Here is a 27,951-nt window from a genome sequence, read left to right on the forward strand (position 1 = left end):
GATGCTATGGTATTTAACTCCTACATCTATAATACTGTATCAGGTGGACATTTTAGAAAAGTAAAGAGGGCTGTGGGGGGCGGGGGGAGATTGAAAGAAGAAACACAATCTTATTTTTCTTAATTCAATATTCTTATAATGATTAGATAACATAAAATTCACATGTGGCAATTAAATGCTATATCAACAAGGGAAAGTTACAAAAGAGGGTATGAAAAAGAAAAGTAGTGCATTAGAAAACTTCATCCTTAAAAAGTTATGTTTTAAAACTGATTCAGGAAAATGTAAATGACATACATATGCAATAAAAGAAGAAATACAGCGTAAAGTCCTAAAAGCACCTCCATCTTAACTTGTTATATACTTTATACTGCCAACTTTGGTCCTATTCCTACATTTCAAAAATTTCATTTTTATTTCATTCTCAAGTCTTTTCATTTAAGATCTGCCTTTCCACTCCAAGGAGAAAGTAGAAACAATAGCCCTCAAATTTCCTCCTACTTCTAAAATTCTTTTGTATTTAACTCATTTTTATCTTCTCTATTCCTAGGAGGAAAATACATATCCTTTATGTCTTACTACTGTGAGGTCCAGTATTAAGATGGTATTAAATTTCACTTAGCTACATACCTACAACAGCTTTCCCACTGCTCTAATCTTTGACCATAAAAAGGTTCACTTACACAGCTTAAATGCATGTGATTTTATAGTCTGTGAAGACTCAAAGGTTTTAATCATGTCTTAAAAAAAAAGCAGGAAAGAATTATATTTGCAAACTTGAAGTTAAGGAGTTAAAATAAGTGAATTCCTTATGATCAGATACAACATTATTAACTGTAGACCTTTTCAATAAACAATTTACATCTTTATTATTCAAATCTCTTAGAAAGCAGTCAAGTTTTGTGTTAAGTCATTAATGCCAATACCAAATGGGACAACTGTAACTGAACAATAAAAAAATGAAAAAATATAAATCATAATTCCCACTTTAATTTATATTCATAAACTATCACTAATAACTCCAGTCATAATTCCTGCACTGAACAATTATTAAGCTAATATATAATATCTTTTGGGAATCAAAACTAGATATACTTGTCCTGGCCTGGTAGGTCTGTTAGTTACAGCATTGTTCAAATATGCCAAAGTTTCAGGTTTGGTCCCCAGTCAAGCCACACAGAAGAATCAATCATTGAATGCATAAGTTAGTGAATCAACAAATCGACGTTTCTCTCCCCTTTCCTCCCTCTCTAAAAATCAGTAAATTAAAAAAAAAAACACAAAAAACAACTTTGCTCTTTGCCCTCAAAGATTACAGTCATGGGGGGGCAGGGGGAGATCCAAGTGTATGTGTGCACGTTATATATGTGGGTCAGGTAAGAAGAGAGTGAAATTATAAAAAAAAATTGGACTAGTGTGGTAAATGCTGTAACAGATATAAACAAGATGCCACAGAAGATGAGTAAACAGAACTAACTCCTAGGGAACTGGAGATACTTCTTTGAAGAGGTGACAGTTAACTCTTGACAAACAAATTGTAACAGGAGTCATCAAAATTTTCTGTAAAGGGCCAGATAGGAAATAGTTTAGTCTTTGCATATAGTTTCTGTCACAAATACTCCACTCTACCTCTGTAGAGCAAAAAACAGCCACAGACAATATATAAATGAATGAAATGTGGTTCCGATGAAACTTTATTTATTACAAAAGTAGGCAGTGGGCCAGATTTAACCATCAACTATAGTTTGCCAATGCCTAAAGTGCTAAAAATGTAGAAATGAATTCAGGGTGTTTTAACATATTTCTTCAGTAAATGAACACAGACTACACAGTGTACTTTTTTAAATCCTTATGAAGATATGTTTATTGAAGAAAGACATGTGAGAAACGTATCAATCAGCTGCCTCCTGTATGCGCCCCAACGACGGGTGGAACCTGCAACTTAGGTACGTGTCCTGACCAGGATTCAAACCAACAACCTTTTGGTGTACAATGACGCTCCAACCAACTGAGCTACTCAGCCAGGGCTACACAGTGTATTCCGAGTATGCAAATCTGTTTTAGTTTCATCTTGTTTGTTCTTGAACTGCCATCTCTTCCTGACGTTAGCTTACCAGTAGGGGCCCACCATGCCATTTCTAATTTTCAATAGACTACAAAACCAGACAAGCTCTTAGAACTATATTTATCAGACCTCACATGAAGACCCTTTGGATCTCTCTAATGAGTACTATGTAAGAGCTCGAGTACACAAACTGGGTGGGACCTTTGTCTGGGACTCCAGTGGGATTTACATACTTATTATTTTGACTTTTGTCACACAAGACTGAATTCCAGAGACTGAAATGACTATTAAATACCAAATACAGATGAAAAAATTTTTATACTGAATACCACTAATTTAAGTATAATGACAACAAATGTCAGTCTTGTAAAATAATTTACACTCACATTTCAGATATTAAAAAGTTAACATTTCTCTAAGGACTTAAGAATTAAAAATTCTAGACTAAATTTTAGAAAACACAGCCCTGGCTGGCGTAGTTCAGTGGATTGAGCGCGGGCTGGGAACCAAAGTGTCCCAGGTTCGATTCCCAGCCAGGGTACATTACTGGGTTGCAGGCCATAACCCCCAGCAACTGCACATTGATGTTTCTCTCCCTCTCCCTCTCTCCCTCTCTCTCTCCCTCCCTCCCTCCCTAAAAATAAATAAATAAAATCTTAAAAAAAAAAAAAGAATGGGGTTCCACAAAAGTTGGTAAATTAAAAAAAAAAAAAGAAAAAAGAAAACACAGCATCTTTACTTACTTTGGCAACATTTTCAACTGGTTTTCTCTAAGTTCTAAGATCTGGAGTTTAGTTAACCTGCAAAACGAAGAAAACAAATCAAGCATCTATAACAAAGACAAAAAATGTAACTAAGTAAGTGTCATACTCTAAAGTTTTAAAGCAATCAATATTTATCGTGTAATTACAACATGAAGAATACTGTATTAAAAATTACATAGTTATACAAATTAATGCAAAGAAAGAAAAGACTATTTCTGCTCCTCAGAATTACTGGGGTGTGGGGAGAATAAACACTTCCAGACATATTTAAAGCACAAAATGACTGTCCCTAAATATCAAACCTGGAAGAGCACTTCACGCCTGAGGAAAGACCTGCCAAAATTATTAGCTATTTAAGAATAATTCAACTCTAGAGTTCAACTCCAAAAGGAAACGATAAAGGAGCACAAGAAGACATGGAAATCCTCTGGCAGTGACGCACTTTCCAATAAATTTAGAGGAAAATGAGCAGATTCAGTGGTACAGAGTTGCTAAATAATGCTACAACAGCAATAATATTATACTGTATAAATGCATAAAATCAACATGTTGTATATGTGTTAAATTTATAACATTATGTGTCAGATATAGTTCAATAAAAGTAAAGAGTGGTCCAAATGCCAGATACAGAACAGGAATCTGACAAGTATACAAGCTTTATATATATGCATGTGTATGTACAAATATTTATGTATATAAATATATAAAACATGGATGATGCAGCTCCCACAAGATAATCAGTGGGCTGCAATAATGCCCAGAATTCTTTTTTTTCTTTAATGAATAATTGAGATTGTAATACTAGTGTTAGGTGTACAACATAATGATTTGATATTTGTATATATAGTGAAGTGGTCACCACAGTAAATCTACTTAATATCCTTCACCACACATAGTCGCAGATATTTATCATGGCATAAGAACTTTTAAGATCTACTCTCTGCAATTTTCAAATATACAATATGGTAAATGTTAATATAGTTGTCATGCTATACATTAATATCCCATGACTTATAACTGGAGGATTGTATCTTTTAACACCTTTGCCCATTTACCCCCCAAACACCTCACATATACCCACAGCAACCACCAGTCAATCTGTGTTCTGTGTATTTGTTTTTTTAAGCTTCCACATGTAAGTGAAATCATGATGTTTATCTTTATTTTCAGACAAAAAGATGACTGGAAAACTAACATAGTTCGATAGCAGTTTCTCTAACAATTAATTAAAAACTATAATAATTTGGTACCTAGTATTGATTTATTTTTTGATTCACCTTTTCACTTAAAAAAGTACTTAGGTACTATAACATAAACAGAAACATTCAGATATGGGGGCGGAGGGGCAATGTGGTAGAATCCAGACACACATGTTCTTTTCTCCAGAATTTTGATTCTAGTGGAGAAGACAGATAAACAAATAGATCATTTTCAAATGTAGTAAGTGCTAAAAATAAAGCATTACTTATTTCAAATATACAGAAAGTACCCCCATTTAAACTCCATTTTTTTGCATACTTTAAAAACCAATTCATTTGTTATTTTTTCCTTTTAAACATTCACATTTATTCTTTAGTTAGAAAAAGACATTCAAAGTCAAAATAAGTTCTGAAGAAACCAAAAAACCACAATGTTTGGAAATAGTAACAGAAGAACAGCCTATAAAACTGTAATTAATAGAAGTACTAAAGCATTTTATAGTTTTATAGACTTTACAGGAGCTAAAAAGAAAAGGTTTTAGAAGAAACTATAATTTACCTGCCAAAATTAGCTGGCAAAAACTCAAGAAAAGCATCATTCAGATATAGCTGGGTTAGGTTCAACAGCTGAGAAAATCCATCAGGAAGCCTATATAAAATACACCAGAATTTAAATTAAATTCACATACACAATTTTAGTCTCTCATTAAATTCTAAGAATCTGTTTAACCAGCACATGTTCTTAAGAGATAATAGTTACCTCCTTACTTTTATGAATGATCCTCAAATTGAAGTTTGCCACTTATAATAAGTAAGTTACCTGTTTCAATGTTAGTATCTTTATCTCTTTATAAAAAGGTAGTGATGCAGTATCTGTCTCAAGATAAAATCTGCATAAAACTGTCAACTATGAATGAGCCACAATATACAGAAATGTATTTAGGACATAATATGACAAGTGCAGGCATTCTTAAATTTATCCTTAGCTAACATCAATCCAAAAGACTAGATAAGGAACTCTAAACTTTGACAGTATTGACTTTTGGGGCTGGAGAATTCTTTGTTGTGAGAAGTCTGTCTTCTGCATTGGTGGACAGTTAACAGCAACCCTGGCCTCTACCCACTAGGAGCCAGTAGAGTGGCACTGCCCAAAAACACAGGCTGTGAAAACCAAAAATGTCTCCACAATTTACTAAGTAAACCTCAAAGGCAAAATCATCCCCATTTTAGAATTACTGGTTAAGATTACTTTCAGTTTCAACATCCATCACCTAAATAATCAAATAAAGATTGTATAATTTTATAATAAAGCACAAAGAAAGAATATAAAAAGCCAAGTGACATTTTAAGGCCACATAAGAACCTACATGTATTAGCTTTATTTTTATTCCCTCTGATAAAACATAATCTTTACATGTTTGTCCTGGATTTTATCTAGTACAGAACTTTCTTGCAGTAAGTTAAATCTGTCTTTGACTCCTCTTTATCCCCTATGTCATATTCCTCCATCTTCCACAGCAAGTGGAGAAGAAATGGTATGTTTAGAAAAAAAAATTAAATACAGTATTATAGTACATGAAAGGAGGTTTTAACTTCCAACTTAGCTATACTAACCTATGTTTCACTCTATTCATCTTTTGCTTCACCATTCCATTTTTGCAAAATTTACAGCTTTGGTACCAGGAAAATGTTCTGTCTATAGCCATTACCATATAAAAGAGTATATATAACCACAGGTATATGACACCGGGGTGTCCAACCTATGGCCCAGGATGGCTATGAACGCAGTTCAACAAAAAATCATAAATTTACTTAAAACCTTTTTTTTTGCTCATCAGTTTTCATTTGTTTCTGTATTTAATATGTGACCCAAGACAACTCCTCCTCTTTCAGTGTGGACCAGAGATGCCAAAAGACTGAACACCCTGAACCAACCAGATGGCTTTTCCTTTTTCTCTTGTTTTCCCCTTCTTGACTATTCATCCTACTATTTTCAAAAGTTTGTGTGTGCAACACATTTGATTTGCAGGTAAAGACATTCTTATATTGTGTCGATAACAATGAGTGAGGAGACCTGAATTCTAGACTCATTTCTGAAATTATCTATCAGTGCAATCTGGAGCAAAACACTTTTATTATGTTTGGATGTCAAATTTACCTCTGCAAAATATGGAGTTAGAAAGATTATTTTAAAGATTCCATTTTAATCTAAAACAATTTTATATAGATTTAACATTAATAAATGTTCACGAAAATATAAAAAGTAATATTGTATTACTAATTCATAGTTGTAATATTCTATTACTATTCATAGTTTCATAGTTTTTCCCAAAAGTAACTTATAAGACAACAGAGAACTTACTTGGAGATAGGGTTTACACTGGCCTCCACAATTGTTAAAACTTTACAATTTTTTATATTCTCTGGAAACTCCTGTATTCCTAAAAAAAATAAACAAACAATTAATGATCAAATTAAAATAATCTATTACATGAGACAAAATAATAATAGTAATAATTAATGTATACCTTGCTGATTGGAAATTTACCAAACTAAGCAGGATCTAGATAAGCTGACAACACCAACTTAAAGGAAACAGAACCACCTCCACAATTTCTCTTTTCTCTTGCATCTTTTGTTCACTTGCCTTTTTATAACTGCTAATTATCTTGATTAGTTTTACATTCCTTTCCTTCTCTTAGCTCTTCTGAAAATTAGTGCCTTCTCTGTGTGAAGGTAAGGACATAAAATGTAGAACACAGTGTTCTTTCTGTTTTTCTCACATAAAAAGAGGCATTACTTTTTTATGCTGGGCTCCACATTGAGCTGACCCCTAATATATATAAAATAACAAAGCTGAAAGCAAAGCTGAAGACAGAGGTAGAAAATCTACATTAGATACACCAGTGAGTATGCCTGAAGGCAGTTACAGAGCTATATTTTTGTTAAACACCAGAAAAGAGTTTACAAATCAAATTACAGTAAAGGTTTACTTCCACAATTTGTCTCTGCAAAAATATTGTAAGAATGCTTTATATGAACAAGCAACAATCCATAGACCAACTTTAAGTAGCACTGTTGTAATCTAGACTAACTGAATGCCAATTAATAGAGGATGTGGAGAAAGGGGAACCCTTGTGCACTGTTAGTGGGAATGCGGTCTGGTGCAGCTACTGTGGAAAACAATACAGTGTTTCCTCCAAAAAATTAAAAACAGAACTGCCTTTAGACCCAGTGACCCCACTTCTAGGAATATATCTGAAGAAAGCCAAGACGATAATTCGAAAGCATATATGCACCTCTATGTTCACTTCAGTGTTATTTACAATAGCCCCAAGAGCTGGAAATAGCCCAAGTTTCCATCAATAGGTAAGTGAATAAAATAGCTGTGGAACATTTACACAATGTAATGCTACTTGGTTGTTAAAAAAGAAAAAAGAAATCTTCCCTTTTGTGACAGCATGAATGGGGCTGCAGATTATCAAGCTAAGTGAAATAAGCCAATCAAAGAAAGACAAGTATCGTATCATATGATCTCACTTTTATGTGCAATCTAATGATAAACTGGAACAAAATACTAAGAGGTATGGAAACATGGAACAGAATGACAGCTGTCAGAGGGGAGGGAGTCTGAGGGGCTGGATGAAAGAAGGTGAAGGGATTAAACAAACAAGCAAAAAAAAAAAAAAAAGAGAGAGAGAGAGAGACATACGTGTAGCAGGTGGACCCAGACAACATGGTGATATAGCCAAGAGGCAAGCAAGGGGTGGAACTGGGGAAAAAAGACACTTTGTTTGGGGCAATGCATGCATAACATGTGCACATGATGTTTTGTTGTTGTATAGTTGAAACTTATATGATTTTGTGAACCAATGTCACCCCCATAAATTCAATAAAGAATAACGGAATGCCAATTAACAACCTTTTAAATGTTCCAAAAATCAGTCCTATTGCTCCAGTAACACAGTATGATTATTCAACAGGCTTGACCCCAAAAGATCATTTAAAAGCCTCTTTCAATTTCATCACCATATAATTCTAAGTAAGCAAGTTTACTACAGTGCCAAGTATGGAATTTCAGGTGATGAAAAATAAAAAATGCAAAATCACCACCAGCAAATACACTAATAACTGTTCAAAACTCATCAGTCAAAACTCATCAATGGATGCTAAAATTAGTTGGAAAAGGTATGTTGAGACACAGAACATTAAGTAACGCTACAGTAAAGAAATCTCACAGGCACCATCTTAATTTGCTTCAAAGTTAGCATCACCAGTTAACAACATCATGAGGCACCTAATCTGAGACACATCAAAGAGGTATGCAACATCATTAGTGTCACATTTTTGCCAGAAACAAACAACTTGAATTTAATCATAAGCAGCCATCAAAGAAATCCAAATAAGGGAAATGCTAACTGGCCAGTAATCTTCAAAACTGCCAAGGTCAAAAGACAAAGGAACTAAAGAACTAACCAGATAAAAGGAGACCCACGGGACCTGGCTGTGGTAAATATCCAAACCTCCTCCTTCTCTTCCTCCTACTACACACTTAAACTAGGGAAATCTGAATTAAGACTGAGAGACTGTATCAATGTTAATATCCTATGTTGTTCAATAATATTGCAAAATGTTACCACTGGGAGAAACTAGGTAAGGAGAACATAGGATCACTCTGTATGTTTCCTTAAAACTACATGTGAATCTGTAATTATCTCAGTAAACATTCCAATTTTAAAAATCTGGTCTCAACAATTCCTTAAGAAAAGATTTTACTATTGTTGTTATTACAAATTCCAATTTCTCTGTTTTGTGATAATTCATTTTTTCCATTTCAGTTTTAGTTAAGTTTTACTTTTGCTGTTTACTTACGAAGTTCATCTAAATCTTCAAATCAGGAAATACAAATATTGATGGACATCTAGTGATATAAACTAATTATTGTTAGCTATTACTCTTAAAAAAAAGATTTTATTTACGTTTTTAGAGAGAGAGGAAAGGAGGGAGAAAGAGAGGGAGAGAAACATCAATGTGTGGTTGCCTCTCATGTCACCCCCACTGGGGACCTGGCCCGCAACCCAGGCATGTGCCCTAGACTGGGAATCGAACTGGTGACCCGTTGGTTCACAGCCTGAGTTCAATCCACTGAGCTACACCAGCCAGGGCTCTATTGCTCTTTCTTAAGTGTGATTAACAGTAGAGTGTTTTCATCTTGAAATACTTATATGAAAGGTTGCCTGTGATTTGCTTTAAAATAATCAGAGGTGGTAAAGTAGGAGATATAGATAAAACTACTAAATGTTGAAGCTGGTTGATATATACACATCAGGTTTATTACATTCTTCTCTCTACATTTGTAAATGCTTGAAATATTCCACTATAAAAGACCACCACTGTTCAATCACTAAAAAGAGATAAGATTACTAACAGCAAAGGACTTTGAAATAGCTATTGCATATACCCCTAGATTCACTGCAGCATTATTCACAAGTGACCAAGACATGGAAACAACCAGTGTGTTCTTCAATAGATGACTGGATAAAGAAGATGGGGCGCATATACACAATGGAATACTACTCAGCCATAAGAAAAGATGAAACATTACCATTTGTGACAACATAGATGGAACTCAGAATTCATGATGCCAAGCGAAGTAAGTCAGGCAGGAAAAGTTAAGAACCATATGTGATTTTACTCATATGTGGGATATAAAACGGAAAGCAACAAGTGAACAAATTAAGAAAAACAAACAAAAAGTCATAGACAGTCACAGACAACAGTATGGTGGTTTCCAGAAGGAAGGAAGGAAGATAAAGGGGCAGTAAGGGATAAAGAGGGTCAAATATATGGTGATGGAGTATAATTTGACTTTGGGTGTAGGCACACAATGCAGTAGACAGATCATGTATCACAGAAATGTACACTTGGAACCTATATAATCTTACTGTATTAATCATTGTCACCGCAATAAATTTAATGAGTTTAAAAACCTAAAAAAATAGCTATTGTTCTTAAAAGGAAAAAGTGAACAAAATAATAAAAGGTTAAATATAAAAAATAATGTAAACTTTACAAATGAAAAATATCTGAACGAGAAATCCACAGGATAGCATTAAAATAAGATTAGACACTGTAGGAGAAAGTTCAGCAAGCCAGGAGACATAGCAAGAGAAACCAGGCCATCTGAAACATAGGAGCAGGAAGGAGGGTGGGGATGACGACAAAATTTTAAAATGTGAACACAATGCAGTACTGTGTGGGACAATGTCACACAGGCTGATGTATATTTACCTACATTTAGAAGTGTACCAGTCACTGCTAACTACACATGACCGTTGAGGGGAAATCTGCCTTTCTTGTTCATGATAAGAACAGGATATGGCATATAGTTATCATCACTAAAGAGTTCCAAATTTCTCTCTACAATAGCAATACCAATTTTCATAAAATATCTATTTATACATATCCTTGTTGACATTTGACATTGTATTCACTTTCTGCTAATATAAGGGATTGAACCTCATGAGAAATATAAATTAAAACTAGATATTTCCCAGTGATACTGAATACATTTTTATGTGTTTACTGATCATTTTCATTTCTTTTACTTTGAACTCCCTGTTCACTGTAGTTTCCATTGAACTATCTTTAATTACCTGTAAGCATTCTTTAGAACTACTAGAATATCAAGTGTTTTCCCATAGCCTGTAATCTATTATTTATATTTATATATTTTGTCATGTGAAAATTTTATCCTTTACTGCTGTGATTTTATGTTAAATAAAAAATCTTTTCTACACTAAGTCCTCTACTGTGTAATTGTAATTTTCTGTATTATATTACTGTCCTTAATGCATTTGCAATTTATTTTAGTATATACTGTGAAATCTCTACTTTTAAAGAGAATTTTTCCTGTGTAAATTCATTGCACCAATATTTATAAAATCTGTTTTCATTATTCCATTGATTTGTAGAGGTACCTCTGTCATACTGCAAATTCTCACATGGTTATGTTTCTGTCACACCTTTAAGCTTTTCCTCTGTATCGGTCATACCGCGCAGTTTCTGTCATTTTCTACATGCGTGCGATAGATTGATCACATTAATGGCCTCATTCCCCATTCAACTCTGCAATTTGATGTTCCAGCCTCTTCCATCAAAATGTGAAGTATTACACTTTAAATCAATACAATTTTATTAACCAATGTAACCCCAATAAATTCAATACAGAAGTTTTTTTAAATGGGAAGTATAATTTCACTAATCTAAATCTGAGCTCAACCATATGTTCTGCTGTAGCCAATGACACTTCAGTAAAGTTGATGAAATCAAGTGTTCAAAAAAGGCCCTGGCTAATTCCCACTGTTCTCAGGTTCTCTGCATTGTCGTGAGAGAACACGCCTGCAGTGCCTGGGCTAGCCTGGTGAGAGGTCAGATCTACTGCAGAACCATCTATGTCATCCCAGCAGGACTCTCAAAAATTCACTTTAAACAGTCTCTATTTAGTCTTGGCAAGATTTCCAGTAAAGATGGCATTATAGGCAGACATGGCCCACCTTTTTTGTACAACTACACCAAAATTACAACTAAATATAAGAACCACCACCACTCCGAACCATCAGAAATCGAGCTGAAGAGCAGCCTGATAACTATGAAATTTAAGAAACCACATCCACCCACAATGGTAGGAGGCGTACAGACACAGAATAGGCTGGTCCCTCACCCAGATGTGGTGGATAAAAATTTGGGAGGGATATTTCGGGAGCAAGGAGTCCCAGCCCTACACCAATCCCCCCGCCCCGGGTTCCAGTGCCAGAAAGATAAGTCTCCACAACTTCTGGCTGCAAAAATCAGCAGGGATTGAGTCAGTGGAAGAACTTTCTGGAGACCCAAGTAGCTCCTATTAAAGAACCCACACACGGACTCACCAACTCAGACTCACTCCCTCTGGGCTCCAGCACCAGAATGGCAGGCTTGAAAAGCACCTATGGCACACTAAGAGAAACTGAAGGGTCTGGCATAGAGGTGAGAGGAGGAAATTGTCCCTTTTCTAAACCCCTGCTACCACAGAACCAGCAAGCTGGAGCCTTATCTGAGACTCCATCAACCTGGCTAATACTGTTTGACCTGTCTCGGAGATCCCCAAAGTTCCTCTCCACACAATTTATGGCCCCACCCAAGCTGCTTTTCCAAATGAATGGCTGTTCTTGCCTCATGCTGCACAACTTTCTAAATCCTCTCAAACAAGAAACAGCTGGCCTCAGTGAGCCTCAGACCCAGCACTGGCAGTAGCAGCTAGGTTCATAGTTTGGCTTTGCCTGGGAATCTCCCAGCCCAGCACAAGTAACAGCCATCTCAGATTGCTTTATAGCTCAGACAGGGTGACCCCAGGCAAAACACAGGTGTCGGCTGACCTTGGCCTGCACTACCCTGGAAGTCTCATGGTCAGCACATGCACTAGACAGTTACAGACCACAAAAGCACCACCACCATGCCCATGCATAGCTGATCCTTCACAGAGGGCTGACGTTAGTGATCAGTGGTCATGGCCAGTCCTTGCAGGTGACTGGCCTGGATAAATCCCTCCCACTGATCTGCCAACAGCAACCAAGGCTCAATTAGGAGGGTATACTCAGCCCACACAAAGGGCGCACCTCGAGTACCCAGCTAGGGTGATAGGGCTGGCTGTGCCACTGGACCCTACAGGACACCTATTACATTAGGCCAAGCTACCAAAACATGGAGTCAAAGCAGCTCTACCTAATACATAGAAACAAACACAGGGAGGCTGCTAAAACAAGGAGACAAAGAAACATGGCCCAAATGAAAGAACAGATCAAAACTCCAGAAAAAGAATTAAACAAAATAGAGATAACCAATCTATCAGATGTAGAGTTCTAGACACTGGTTATAAGGATGCTCAAGAAATATACTGAGGATCTCAACAGCACAGAAAAGATCCAGTCAGAAATGAAGGATATATTCATTGAAATAAAGAACAATTTATAGGAAACAACAGTAGGGTAGATGAATCCAAGAGTCAAAATTAATGATCTGGAACATAAAGAAACAAAAAACAACCAATCAGCACAAGAAAAAGAGAATCCAAAAAAAATGAGGATAGTATAAGCAGCACCTACGACAACTTCAAGAGGTCTAACAGCCACCTTATAGGGATGGAGGAGAAAATTAAGAGCAGGAAATTGGAAATCTATTTGAAAAAATAGTGAAAGAAAACTTCCCTAATTGGGTGAAGGAAATAGACATGTTAAGCCCAGGAAGCACAGAGTCCCAAACAAGATGGATGCAAAGAGGCCCACTCCAAGACACATCATAATTAAAATGCCAAAGGTTAAAGACAAAGAGGGAATCTTAAAAGCAGCAAGAGAAAAGCAGTTACCTACAGGGAAGTTCCCATAAGACTTTCAGCTGAGTTCTCAAAAGTAATTTTGCAGGCTGGAAGGGATTGGCAAGAAATACTCAAAATCATGAAAAGCAGGGGTCTACAGCCAAGATTGCTCTACCCAGCAAAGCTATCATTTAGAAACAAAGGGCAGATAAAAAGCTTCCCGGACAAGAAAAATCTAAAGGAGTTCATCATCACCAAACCATTATTATATGAAATGTTAAAGGGACTTATTGATGAAAAAGGAGATGCTCAAAACTATGAACAATAAAATAGCAAAAAAAAAAAAACGTAACAACAATTGAATCTAAAAAACAAACTAAGCAAACAAGAAGAACTGAGACAGCATCATGGATACAGAGAGCACGTTCATGGTCGCCAGATGGGAGTGGGGTTTGGGGTAATGGGTTAAGAGGTGAGGGAATTAAGAATTACAAATAGGTAGTTATAGAATAGCCATAGGGCTATAAAGTACAGTATAGGAAATGGAGTAAAGAACTTATTATACATATGACCCAGGGACACGGGCAATGGTGGGGGAATTGCCTGAGGGGGTAGGGAGTACTGGGTAGAGGAGGGCAAAGGGGGAAAAATCAGGACAACTCTAATAGCATAATCAGTAAAATATAATTAAAAGTTTATCACTCTTATAAACTGAGTTGCACACTTCCCTCCTTTCTCTAATCTCTAGAATAGTTTTATAAATTACAGATATCCCATTCCATGAAAGTTTAGTCAAACTTGTTCCTAAAGCTAACCCTCATATTTTTCTCCCTATAATTTGATTTACTACTGTAGTCATTGGTCTTTTCAGTTGTCTACATCTTCAGTTGACTTCGGAAATTTTTTATTTCATGTAAGTATTGAAACTTAGTTGCTCTTTAACACTCATTCTATTTCCTTTGAGGAAAAGTCATGTTTTAAAAAATAATGGATATGAGAGATGTTCATTTTAGAGGGTATGAGGAGCGAAGAAATTTTCTTAGTGGTAAAATAAAAACCTGATAACTCTATTACAAGTCTCAAAATTGGAGCCAGGCTCTATAAAGCACTCCTTTTACACTGGAATTTAACAAATCCTGAACTATACATTTTAGAGCATTTACACAATGAATTACTTAATATCTGTTTGCTTCCTATTCTAAGTAATATAATCTAGTATTGTATATTGTACCTTGGTACAACAACTACTTGTTAATGTGACTTACCTACCAATAATAACATCCATAATTTTACACTTATTGTCTTCCTTCTTCTCTCTTATTCATTTACACGCAAAATATTTAAGGTTACTGACTCTTCTTCTTTAGGAGTTAACTTCTTATCAGTCCTTCAAGTAACAATTTTTCTCAAGTGATAATTGAAGGTACATTAAAATAACAGCCCTTTGCTAAATTGACTCTATTTTCAATGGGAGTGGCTGCAGGTGTTAGGGAAACCTAGTGGCAATAGTGTTTCCAGGGCAGATGTAGGAGATAAGGAGGAACAAGAAAAAAAAAGTTTGGATTATGAAAAATTTGCTAAGAACATTTGTTTTTTAAATCACTCTATGGATATATATTTCATTTCTCCTGAATAAATATCAAAGAATTACTGAGTTAGTTATATGCCTAATGATGTGGTGAATTACACTGTTTAATTTTCAAATACTGAACCAGCCTTATTGGATATGGTGTATAATTCTTCCCATACACTTCTTAAAATATAAGACATTCCACATTTAGAGGGAGGGCAGGGGAAGGACATTCTACACTGATCTCCCTAGCACCCCACTTCATTTTAAAACTTCAATATCTCATTTCTTTGGCTGTGATTAAAGTCTGTAAATTATCTTGAAATATTCTAAGATTATTCCAAGGAATAAAAGATTATTCTAAGAGCTATATTTTTAGTACCTAATAAAATCTGAGGAAAGACTAAAGACAAAGACTACAGTATATTCTATTAATCAAAAAATTTATATAGGAAAAGAATAATTTCAAGATTTCTACTAGACTTCTATAATTTTAATATTTAATGGAAAGTAATGCTTGTATCATCTTCCATAAATACAAATGAATGCTCTGTATTTTTCAAATTATAAAGTCCTTTACATCATAATATGGTTTAAAAGAAGTAACCAATCAGTATTTCTGAAATTAGTAATTCTAAATTATCATGAGCTTTCAGACATATAGTAACAACTGTACCCTAAGCAAGTAACTTTGAAATACTCATCAGTTTTCTGCTTTAAAAAATTACTAGCAATGTATTTACTGTGACTTCAATTCCTAGCATATGAAGGGAAACCCCCCAAAAAACAGAATTATTTATAAAACTGTGTATTTATTCTTACGTTTAAACTTCAGTCACCTTTAAAATACTATTTGATGCAATACACCTGTCAAAATGTTTTTTTCCACCACTGAAAAGGGTTTTTGAACTCATCGATTTTGATGCCTTTTAGTTTTTCTACAGTTTTTTGTTTCACTTCTTTCACATCAGCAGAACCTTCCCCTCTGAGGACTTTTTTTCATCCAAGGAAATAAAAAAAACTTGCTGTGGTGAAACTGGATGAGTAGGAGCGGTAGAGCACAGGGCTGTTTTGGGTCAAAACTGCTGAACACTCAGGGTGGTGTGGCCAAGTGCATTCTCATATCACATATCATGAAATAGGCAAATGCATTGAAAGAGTCTAAAAAATTTCACTGCAGCCTCTCAACACAGTGCCAACTGGTGCACTGATACAGATGGGTTCCTAGAACACTCACCTAGTGTGGAAGCCTGTGCTACAAGGGGCCTACCTCCAGAAGATAATTCTGGGTTCTTTTTGGGTGGTCCTCCACTTTTAGAAATGGATCAACTCCTGTCCATCTCTAAACTGGTGGTCATCTGAATACTAAAATGTAGATTACTTCAAAATTTGATAAATAATATTTTCATTTACTAACCTTTTTTTTTTACTATGATAATACATGGTATACAGTAGCATTTGTTATGTGGTGGTTTATTATTTATATCAGTCTAGACTATTCCATCCCTCACTGATTTTATGTAGGACCCCTCCTTGTGTTGAGCATTTTTTCATTTAGCAGTTAGTTCCTGATCACTTACTACTACATCAGTATTCTACAAGCTGGGAAAACACTGGTGCAGGGAAGTGACATTCTGATCCAATAATTCCTCCTTATGCTTAATTTAGACCTTTCTTGACACTGTTAGTCCTAGAATGCTCTGTGCTACAATTTATTGTATGCTATTCATTTTTTTTTCAGTCTAAATTTTATCTAGCTCTTTATTTTTAATTTTGTTAAAAAATTTTTTTAAAATTGAATTTGCTGGAGTGACATTGGTTAATAAGATTACACAGGTTTCAGGCCCTGGCCAGGTGGCTCAGCTGTCATCCCATATACCAAAAGGTTGGGGATTCAATCCCCACTCAGGGCATGTACATTCTTAGATTGTTAAGTTTGATCCCTGGTAGAGTGTTTACAGGAGACAACTGATAGAGGTTTCTCTCTCTCCCTGTTTCTCTACATACTCCCTTCAATTTCTCTCTTCCTCCCCAAATCAATCAACATAGCCTGTGGTGAGGGTTTTAAATATATATATATATATATATAGTTTTTGGAGGTACAATTCTATAATACATCATCTGCATATTGTATTCTGTGTCTACCACCCCAAGTGTATATTAATCTAATTCCTTTGTTTCACTTATCAACTAATCATGCGATGGAGCTAATGATTACTAAGGGGCTCCACAGTAAGACTGTCATTTTCTTGCAAGCTGGAGTTTTTAATTAATTTGTGTACAATGGATTTTCATAGTGCTTGACTGATAATCATTCACTTAAATACATGGAGCAGACGTACAGAATGTTGCTTTGACAGAAATAAAAGAGTTCATAATACAGTGTTCTCCCATTGTTTACTACAAGTATATTTCGGCTCCCTTTTATAGCTATCCTAGGAACCTGCTTCCTAATGGTTTTACAGGGAATAAACGCAATTTCAGTACAATCAGCTAACTTTATTTTTGTTTTATTTTATATTTTCCCTGCTTATCTCTCCAGAATCAACTAGTGACACTCTGCTCCAAATGGCTGGTGACACTCTCCTTGACCAAATTTTAATCAGGCTCTCCAGAGCCATCTCTTTTTATTCCCACCCTGCAAACCCCTCCCATTTGGCAACCATCAGCTTTTCTCTATTATCCACGCATCTGTTTGTTTTGATTTTTTAAGATTCCACTTATAAGTGAAATCATACGGCATTTGTCTTTGACTTATTCCACTCAGCAAAATAACCTCTAGGTCCATCCATATTGTTGCAAAGGGCAAAATTTCATTCATTTTTATTGAGGAATATTAATTTATTTTACACATAAAAATAAGTTGGAGAAAAGGATATAAATGAATTCAATCATATAATAATTAAAAACATTTTTATTTAAAACACAATATATAACAGAACATTTTTTAACTGCAAAGTTAAATGACTCATTTAAAAGGTTAAATATACGTACTTTTTTTTTTTGGAATGTCCCTTTTTTTTTAAGATTTTATTTATTTATTTTTAGAGAGGGAAGGGAGGGGGGAGAGGGGGGGAGAGGGAGAGGGAGAGGGAGAGGGAGAGGGAGAGGGAGAGGGAGAGAAACATCAATGTGCGGTTGCTGGGGGTTATGGCCTGCAACCCAGGAATGTACCCTGGCTGGGAATCGAACCTGGGACATTTTGGTTCCCAGCCCGCGCTCAATCCACTGAGCTATGCCCGCCCGGGCAAATATACGTACTTTCAATCTGCAGCTTAGAATTCGCATATGCAGAGGGCAAAATAAAGTTATACATGACTGTAAGATTGGTCAAGACCCCTAAGCCCCACAAGCCCCACATTGTTCAAAAGTCAACCAAATTACCTTTAAACCTAAAATTTATTGGTTATTGACAACTGAAACTCAATAGGACACTAATTACTATAAGACTAAACTGAACCTATAGTGAATATAAACACATTATATACACATATAGAAATCCTCCTTAAAGAATTTTTATTTTTTAAAACTAAAGTGTTCGTTTAATCATTTTCCTTCAAAATATACAATTTAATTGTTTGATATGGTTTGCCCACAACTAATATATTAGGATTCAGTAAATGAAGGTATTCAATAAATTTATATATTTTATTTTTTTAAGATTTTAAAAAAGATTTTACTTATTTATATTTAGAGAGGGAAGGGAGGGAGAAAGAGAGAGAGAGAGAAACATCAATGTGCAGTTGCTGGTGGCCGTGGCCTTCAACCCAGGCATGTGCCCTGACTGGGAATCGAACCTGCGATGCTTTGGTTCGCAGCTGCACTCAATCCACTGAGCTACGCCAGCCAGGGCTTATATATTTTATTTTAAAGTAACTTTTATTTTTTTTATGGAGATAGGTAGACACAGTGGTCATTTCATTTGCCAAAGTTAACTGTTAATTTTGAAGACAGGATGACTCTTTTAATCTTTCCTAAAGTGGTTTTCATAATGAGTCTTGAAATTTAGGAAAACTGGCATGCTAGGATTACTGCTGGATGCTCACATCATCAAGACAAAAAGTAACTTTAGAACCAATGACTATGATATGTGTGTGTGTGTGTGTGTGTGTGTGTGTGTATGATTACCAGCTATTTCCTAGCACTACTGCACCAATTTTTTGAGGCTTGTTAAAAGATTTTCTCCAATTGTCATGAAGAATTATTAAATATGACTGAGAATTGAGTATTCATTGAAGTCATCTTTGAGCAGAGCATTTAAAATTTATCCTTGTTATTTTCCCCTTTTTTTGTAATTATAAAAGAAATTCACGCTCATTCTAAAACTTTCAAGTGTCTACTTCTTTCTTACCCCATGTTAAGGTAGTACTTAACATTTTGAAATAAATCTTTCACTTTCTTAAATGTGTATCAAACTAAACCAAGACTATACATCCCAGGAGAACAGCGATCATATCTTTTTTATATCTTGTCCTTAACTGCATTTTTAACTCCCAATAAAGTACTTGGTACAGAGTGGCCTCTCAATAAATTAAATAACTTATTTATGTTCAATTCATTTATAATATTGCACAATTTTTTCCTTTTAGGTACACTGTAAATAATGGAGCTGCAGTATTGATATATCAAACTTCAACAATGGACATTACAGTCGTTACTAGTTTCTCATCATTACAATCAACGGCAAAATTTTGAATATATAAATTTAAGGATATATGAATATATACACGCACATATCACAGCATTTTAACTAAAACGTCATTTTAATTCTTTTACACTAATTCTCTACCTTGCTTACAGAGATCACTTATACATAATTTTATATATAGGGAAGCTAATATTACAATATATTATAATCTGACTTTTTATTTTTTGTTAAAACACAATAGAAATCTTAATAACATAACATGTTCCCAAGTACAAAAACTGAGGGGGTGGGGCGCACGGGAATCTTACCATTCTTGCTGACATCCAGTTCCCTGAGATTAATGAGATTTGCAATAGATGCTGGTAGTGTTGTTAAATCATTGTCTGGCAAACTCAGTTTGTGTAGACATTGACAGTTAAAAAGTTGCTATTGAAACAAGGAAAGAAAGAACTGTGATTGTTTAAGTTTCCTTAAATATTTCATTTATTAACCTTTATACAAATAAATACTATTATTTAAAAGTGAATGAGTTATACCTACACAAATACCAGGGAAAATTTCTTATTGTTTTATGCTCTTAAGAATCTGAACTCAACTGAACTACTCAGAATGATTTACCATCCTCAAACTTCTACTCGAAGCAAAATACACTTAGTGAATAAGTATATGGCTGTATTCTCTGTTGAGGTAGTAAAAAATAAGTGGTTGTTAAATATTGTAAATTTTGTAGTTTGTATTTCAAGCACCCTTATTTCCAAAATAAAAATTTACATTAATTAAAGTAAATACAATTGAGCTGAAATTAGTTAAAATAGCCCTGGCTGGGTAGCTAAGTTGGTTGGAGCGTCCCAACACACCAAGGTTGCACATTCAATCCCCAGTCAGGGCACATATAAGAAGCAACCAATGAATGCATAAGTGGAACAACAAATTGATGTTTTTCTCTTACACTCTCTCCCTTGCTCCCTCTCTCTCTAAAAATCAATTAACATTTTAAAAATAATAAAAATAAAATAAAATTACTCAAAATAAAGAATTCTGATATGGAAGAATGAAATAAAAATGGAAGCAAATATTTTGTTTTGCAAAAATTACAATAATTAACTGTGACCTTAAAATATATTTACCAAAAGTAGTAGGTAAATGGGCCACTTCTAAATTTCATACCAAGATACCTGTATAGAGCACAGAGGATTTTTAGGGTAGTGCAAATAATCTTGTTTGACCCCATAATGTTGGGTATGTGTCATTCATTATACATTTGTCCAAACCCAGAGAATGTATGGTATCAAGTGTAAAGCCTAATGTAAACTAGCAACTTTGGGTGATTACGATTTTCAATAAGGTTCCTCAGTTGCAACATATGTACCATTTTGGTTGGAGATGTGGATAAAATGGTTGAGGGCATGCATGTGTGGGGACAGAGTAGGTATGTGGGAAATCTTTATACCTTCCTCTTGATATTATTTTGACTGTAAAACTAGTATAAAAAAGTAAAAGTCTTTAGACCTAAACAACAACAACAAAAAATGGTTGTCAAAATGGCATAATAAATAATGAATGCTATTTAAGGCATACTTCCAAAAATGGAAAATTGTTGGGTATAAGTGATTCAGTTATTTGCACTATCATAGCAAGCCTCTCTCTTTCCGACAATAACCTGACTGAGGCCCTACTGGTGTTGATTAGAAAAAGGGACTAATCTTAGTCCTCCTCCACATTCTCCAGAACTGGCTAGAGAAGATAAATTATTTGCTGAACAACATAGAAGGAAAAAGTACATTATAAAGCACCTTAACACAACTTAGGGAAGTAATTAATAAAATGCAAACCACAACCTTTAATATTTTATCCATAGCCATATACAGATTTCTTTATAAGATAACCTGGGATGGCACTGGATTTTAAAATGTTTTTACTACTGGCTACCAAAAAAAGAGCCATTTTCAAAACACAGCCATCCAGTAAGTACATACACACATACACACATACACACACACACACACACACACACAAAACTGAAACAAATATTCACGTAACAATGGGTACATGCAACACCCTCTATTTTCTATTCCATTAAAGATAGGGTCGTCAGATAAAATACAGGATGCCTGATTATATTTGGATTTCAGTAAAGAATAATTTTTAAGTAAACTTAGGTCCTATATATTGCATAAGACACTTATATTGAAAAATTACTTATTGTTTATCTCAAAATTATTTAACTGGGTATGCTGTATTTTTATGTTCTAAATTTGCCAGTCCAAATCAGAGCCTGTTAGTTGGAAATGCACACATATTAAATTGATTTTTAAGCCACCCATGTGTCTAGGCACAGTTTGAAAAACACTGTTTGGGGAATAAATGATTCTAACAATTAAATTAGGGCTATTGCATCTTTTCCATTAAAAAAATAAAAAACAAGAAATTGAGTATAGAGAGAATACACAGGGATTAAGATTTAAGGAAAAAAGTAGTCACTGAAAAATTTTAGCTAGTAAACTGGTAATATGAGATGTTTCAAGGCAACAAACCAACTTGCTCCTTCTAACTGTTACTATGTTTCAGAAATGTTAAGACCTCATAAACCTTTCCAAACAAAATGAAATAAACAGAATACTACCTCAACTAAGGTATTTAATAAACAAATTATGTGATGAATTTTTTTAAATGTATCTTTAAATTAGAAAAAACTATTATCTTTTTTTCTTTGAACTGATTTTAGAGAGAGGAAATGGAGAGGAGAGAGAGAGAAATATCAGTTTGTTGCTCCACTTACATATGCATTTATTGGTTGATTCTCATATGTGCCCTGACCAGGGATTAAATCTGTAACCTCAGCTTATTGGGGATGCTGTTCCAACCCAACTAAACTACCCAGCTAGTGCAAAATGAAAACTAATTTCAATTCTTTGTCAAGTCTACTGCCTGCAGAAGTTGTATAGTTTTATTATATATCTTAGTGGCTACAACAACACTGGAATTACACACAAGATTTTAAGTTATATAGAACCTCAGTTCTCAAACTTAATTTGTTTCAGAAAAATGTTTGAGAAGTGACTTGTTCAAAAATGGAATTGTACTCTTCCTGGCACATTCTCTCCCTTGTTGCCAGAGAGACCTGAGACTGCTCATACAGGTATCAGCATAAAAGAGTTGTTGAGTCAAGAACCAAAGTTTTGTTTGACAACCAAGACATTTTTCTGTGAACAACTTGGTGGAGAACCAAAATGTTCAAGATGGGAGAACGGAGGTTTGACTATATTTCCACAAGTATTCAAGCAGTTAACATGAAGACACAGGGGTTAAAATTTTGATTTTAAAAATATGTGAACTGTGCTGCATTCCTTAAGATAAAATTAAACAAAAAAAAAAAAAAAAAAGGAAACAGTGCACACATATATATCAGCAGCATTATGGCAACATTAGAAACATCATATTCTAGGCATAAAAATAACCAAAAAGAATTCTTGAATGACTGTATTCACATACCTTTGGAAGCTCTTCAATCTGATTAGCATCCAAATAGAGCTCCTCCAAAGTTTTTTCAAAAGTAAAAATCTCTTTGGGAACCTGTTCCAAACTGCAATGAGAATAATCAAGAGTAGTGACAGTCTCCTCCTCCCCTCGTAGGCATCGACAGGGTACCAACCGCACAAACAGACTTCGTTTTGTAGTCATTTTTAGACACTGCAATATTCAAATAAAAATAAATCTAGTTAAAACACACATGTCATAACCAATAATTTTTCAAAACAAATTATTCTAATTCACTTATCACAATTTATATCACAAATACCTCCACTCCTACACTTAATGAAATGCACTTAACATTGCTGTACTATACAATTTATATATACTAAATTTCAACTTGAACTCAAGCACTTCTGTACTTTACAAAATGATCCATTAAGTAATCACTTATATAATTCTACAAGAACCATACTTTATGAGTTTTACTCATCCTCAACAAAAAACACACTAATACAACAAAGATATTTAGTTTGTGACTAAGAGCTGTTTCCTAATTAAGAACCTGACTACTTGCAGTTTTCATTGGGAAATGACAATGCAAAGATATTTTCAGTTATTCCTCACTAGCCATCAGAATCAATCACCCTTTAACTTTTTCACAACTCCTTCACATCAAAATTCCAATTTATGTCAAGAATATTGTGTTTCAACAAAATAGTCGTCTTTTAATTTTCTAAAGAATTTACAGGTCTTACAGTTGTTAAAGGTCATACACTAGAGAATAAAACTTGCTTCAGTAATGTATAGACTTCATTATTTCAAACTAACTGGGGGAAAGGTTCAATTCTGAGCTAGTAAAAATTCTCAAGGCTAATTTTATTAAGAACACAACGTACGTATATAGGTTAATTCTAACTAGGCTAAGATTATATTAACCAAGAAAAGCCCACTTTAATAAATAAGAATAACTGCTAGTTAGGTGTTATCAAAACTTTGTAAAATAATAAATTCTTGATAGACTATTAGATTACTTCTAACCAGGCATGGGACTAGGTTGAAGCCATAAAGGCAAATGGATCTAGCACAAAATGTAAGGAGGCTCTAAAAAAACACCTCTAATCACATTTAATATTTAAATGCAATATATATTTTTTAAAAATCTAAAACAATCCATTTATGAACAAAATGGCTAATTTTTAAATAAAAATAGGATTAGTATTACTGATTTTTTCTTTTGCCTCAGTTTCCAATATGGCTCTGCAAGGCACTGCTTCTCACTCTTTTGATTCAAATTATATAGTGGCATTCAGAAAGTGTTTATCAACAATAGGCTAAGTACTTCCCCAGAAATCTTGTTAAAGATTTGACTACTCGTACTCAATCACCAAACACCACGCAATGTGCTAAGTTCTTCAGATAAGCAACATGCATTATTCTCATTTCATTGTCATATCTTTTTAAGAAATGTACTATTATCCCTATTTTTCGAAAAGAAACTGATTCTGTGCCCTTACACTATATTACTTTTCAATATATAAAGATATACTTGAACTCAGGCGCTCAAAGTGAATTCAAATACCAATAGGTCTTTATTATACTTCTTCAGGGTTTACAAAAGTGAACTACTCAGGAATTCAGGACATACTACGCCCAAATATTGCACCTTGACTACTTTAAAATGAATTTGAGAAAACAGCAAAAATAGCAAGGCAGCTCTGACCTTGCCCTACCATTCTCCCCTGAAGAGGGCATAATTCTTCAGGTGAAAGGTACCCTCCTGTGCTCAGGGGGGAAAAAAAAAACAGCCTTACCTCTGAGGACAAAGGAGAAAAATCCTAACAAACGACTTGCCACATCCCCTGGTTTTATCAATTACGTCCCAATTTTCTCCCCTTTGACTGCCTCTATCCAGCACCCCGTACTTCCTCAAACAATCCCCCCACTATTGTCCATGTCCTTGGGTCATGCATGTAAGTTCTTTGGATATTCCATTACCTACACTGTACTTTACAGTCCCGTGGCTATTCTGTAACTATCTATTTGTACTTCTTAATCCCCTCACCTCTCACCCATTCTTCCAAACCCCGCTTCCATCTAACAAGCATCAAAACACTCTCTGTATCCATAATTCTATCTCTGTCTTTCTTGCATGCTTCATTGTTGATAGTCATATATTGTCAGTTTAATATTCATAGTTTTGATCTTCTTAAATAAATCCCTTTAACATTTCATATAATAATGGATTGATGATGACAAACTCCTTTAGTTTTTTATGGTCTGGGAAGCTCTTTCTCTGTCCTTCAATTCTAAATGATAGCTTTGCTGGGTAGAGCAATTTTGGCTACATGTTGCTGCTTTTCATGACTTTGAATATTTCTTGCCAATCCCTTCTAGCATGCAAAGTTTCTTTTGAGAAATCAGCTGACAGTCCTCAAGGAAGTCCCCTGTAGATAATTGCTTTTCTCTTGCTATTAAGATTCTCTCTTTATCTTTAACCTTCGGCATTTTAATTGTGATATGTGTCTTGGAGTGGGCCTCTTTGCATCCATCTTGTTTAGGACTCTCTGTGCTTCCTGGACTAATGTGTCTATATCCTTCACCCAATTAGGGAAGTTTTCTTTCATTATTTTTTCAAATGGACTACCAATTTCTGTTTCTTCTCTCGTTCTTCTAGCTCCCAATGAGGCAAATGTGGGAACACTTAAAGTTGCCCTACAGGCTGCTTACATTATCTTCATGTTTTGTATTATTTTTTCTTGTTGTTGTTCTGACTGGTTGTTTTGTGCTTCCTTATGTTCCAAATCATTGATTTGATTCTCGGCTTGATCCACTCAACTGTTGTTTCCCTATAAATTATTTCCTTGTTACTTATTTCAATTAATGTATCTTTCATTTCTGCCTGGATCATTTTTATACTTGTAGGTACTCACTAAACAGTGAGCACCCTTATAAACAGTGTTTTTGAACTCTGCATCTGAAAGATTGCTTATCTCTATTTCATTTAGCTCTTTTTCAGGAGTATTGATCTGTTCTTTCATTTGGGCCATGTTTCTTTGTCTCCTCATTTTGGCAACCTCCCTGTGTTTGTTTCTATGTATTAGGTAGAGCTGCTGCTATGACTCCATGTTTTGGTAGCATGGTCTACTGTAGTAAGTGTCCTGTAGGGTTCAGTAACACAGCCTCCCCTCTCACCCAAGCTGGGTACACCAGGTATGCCCTACATGTGGGTTGAGTACACCCTCTTCTTGTACTTGAGCCTTGATTATTGTTGGTAGGTCAATGGGAGGGATTTACTCAGACCAGTTAGCTGCAAGGACTAGCTGTGACCACTGACCCCCAACATCTGCCCTCCATGCAGAATCAGCTGTGCAGGGATAGGGTGGTTGTGTTCCGATGTGATCTGTAGCTGTCCAATGGGTGTATAGGGTTACCTGGATGATGCAGGCCAAGGTCAGCTACCACTTGTTTTACCTTGGGCCACCCTGCATCATCTACTACAAAGCATTCTGCAGGTGGCTGCTACTTGTACTGGGCTTGGAAATTTTCAAAGCCAAGCTGTGAATTTAGGCTCCCTACTGCCAGTGACAGGCCTAAGGCCACTTAGCCAGAGGTATGGGGGCTGGGACCTCACTGAAACTGGCTGTTAACTGTTTGAAAGGATTTAGGGAAATATGAAGCATGAACCTAGACAAGCCATTCATATGGAAAAGCCACTGTTAACAGCTTGGGTAGGCCTGTAACCTGGGTGGGGCTGAGCCTCAGGGACTCACCAGGGGGAGGCAAATACTGTTAGCCAGGTTGATGTAGTCTCAGATATGGCAGCAGCCTGTGGGCTCTGTGGCTCTGTAAGGGGAGGGTTCAGAAAAGGAATAATGGCCTCTGTCAACTTATGTGTCTAGGAGAAAGCTGTCCCTCAGCTCTTGCCCTGAATGCAGACACTTCAGCTCCTCCCCATATGCCACTGGTGCCTTTCAAGCTGCTACTCTACTGCTGGAGCTCACAAGTAGTGAACCTCAGTAAGTCTTTTGTGGGTTCTTTAACAGGAACTTCTTGGGAATCCAGCCATTTCTTCTACCAACTCAATTCCCACTAGTTTCTTCAGCCAGAAGTTATGGGGACTTATCTTCCTGGCACCGGAACCCTGTGCTGGAAGGCCTGGTATAAGACTGGGACCCATAGTCTCCTGAGATGTCCCTCCCAAATTTTTATATGCTACACATGGGTATGGGACCAGCCTGTTCAGTAGCTCCACATCTCCAACCTACCACCACTCTGGATAGATGTGGCTTCTTTAATTCCATAGTTGTCAGACTTCCATTCAACGCAATTTCTGATGGTTCTGGGTGAAAGTTTTTCTACAGTTGTAATTTTGATATGGTTGTGCAAAGAGGCAAGCCGTGCTTACCTATGCCTTCTTATTGACTACAATTCCAGTGACCTATCATATTATATGTGACTGTCCACTCTTCATCAAACGAAGCATAAAAATACTCATGTTTAACAGTTTCTTTGGGTCTTCACTCCTGTGTGAAGGCTCACATGTCACATAAATCTTATATTAAATAACTGCATTCTTTTCTCCTGTTAATATTTGTCAGTTTAATTTTCAAACCCAACCAGGAACCCAAATAGGGTTGGGAAAAATTTTTTCTTCTCGACTTCCGGCCAAGATGGAGGCATAGGTGGACGCACCGTACCTCCACGCACAACCAAGACTGGAACAACAACAATTTAGAGACAAAATAACACCCAGAACTGACAGAGAATTTATCTGAATGAAAGTCGGACAGCCAAGAAGTTGAAGTAGACCCATTCATCCAGACCCATAGGAGGGGCGGAGATATGCAGCCAGGCGTGGGTTGCGGCACAGAGAGCAGAAAGA

At 35.5% G+C, this 27,951-nt stretch overlaps 1 protein-coding gene across 7 annotated transcripts in view; it reads right to left on the reverse strand.

The window, feature by feature from the left end:
- The window catches only part of ERBIN (erbb2 interacting protein), a 121,471-nt gene that overhangs the window by 47,616 nt on the left and 45,904 nt on the right, over window positions 1-27,951 (reverse strand). For all 7 annotated transcript variants that reach the window (XM_045848276.1, XM_045848277.1, XM_045848278.1 and 4 more), the window contains 5 exons: window positions 23,088-23,285; window positions 19,904-20,021; window positions 6,391-6,469; window positions 4,588-4,677; window positions 2,809-2,865 (listed from right to left, as the gene is read on the reverse strand). In XM_045848276.1, coding sequence (XP_045704232.1) covers window positions 2,809-2,865; window positions 4,588-4,677; window positions 6,391-6,469; window positions 19,904-20,021; window positions 23,088-23,276 — 533 coding nt within the window. In that variant the 5' untranslated portion in view covers window positions 23,277-23,285. The remainder of the gene's footprint in view (window positions 1-2,808; window positions 2,866-4,587; window positions 4,678-6,390; window positions 6,470-19,903; window positions 20,022-23,087; window positions 23,286-27,951) is intronic.

The sequence above is a fragment of the Phyllostomus hastatus genome, unplaced genomic scaffold (assembly GCF_019186645.2).
Source record: "Phyllostomus hastatus isolate PE091 unplaced genomic scaffold, TTU_PhHast_1.1 phas_contig_58, whole genome shotgun sequence".
NCBI lineage: Eukaryota > Metazoa > Chordata > Mammalia > Chiroptera > Phyllostomidae > Phyllostomus > Phyllostomus hastatus.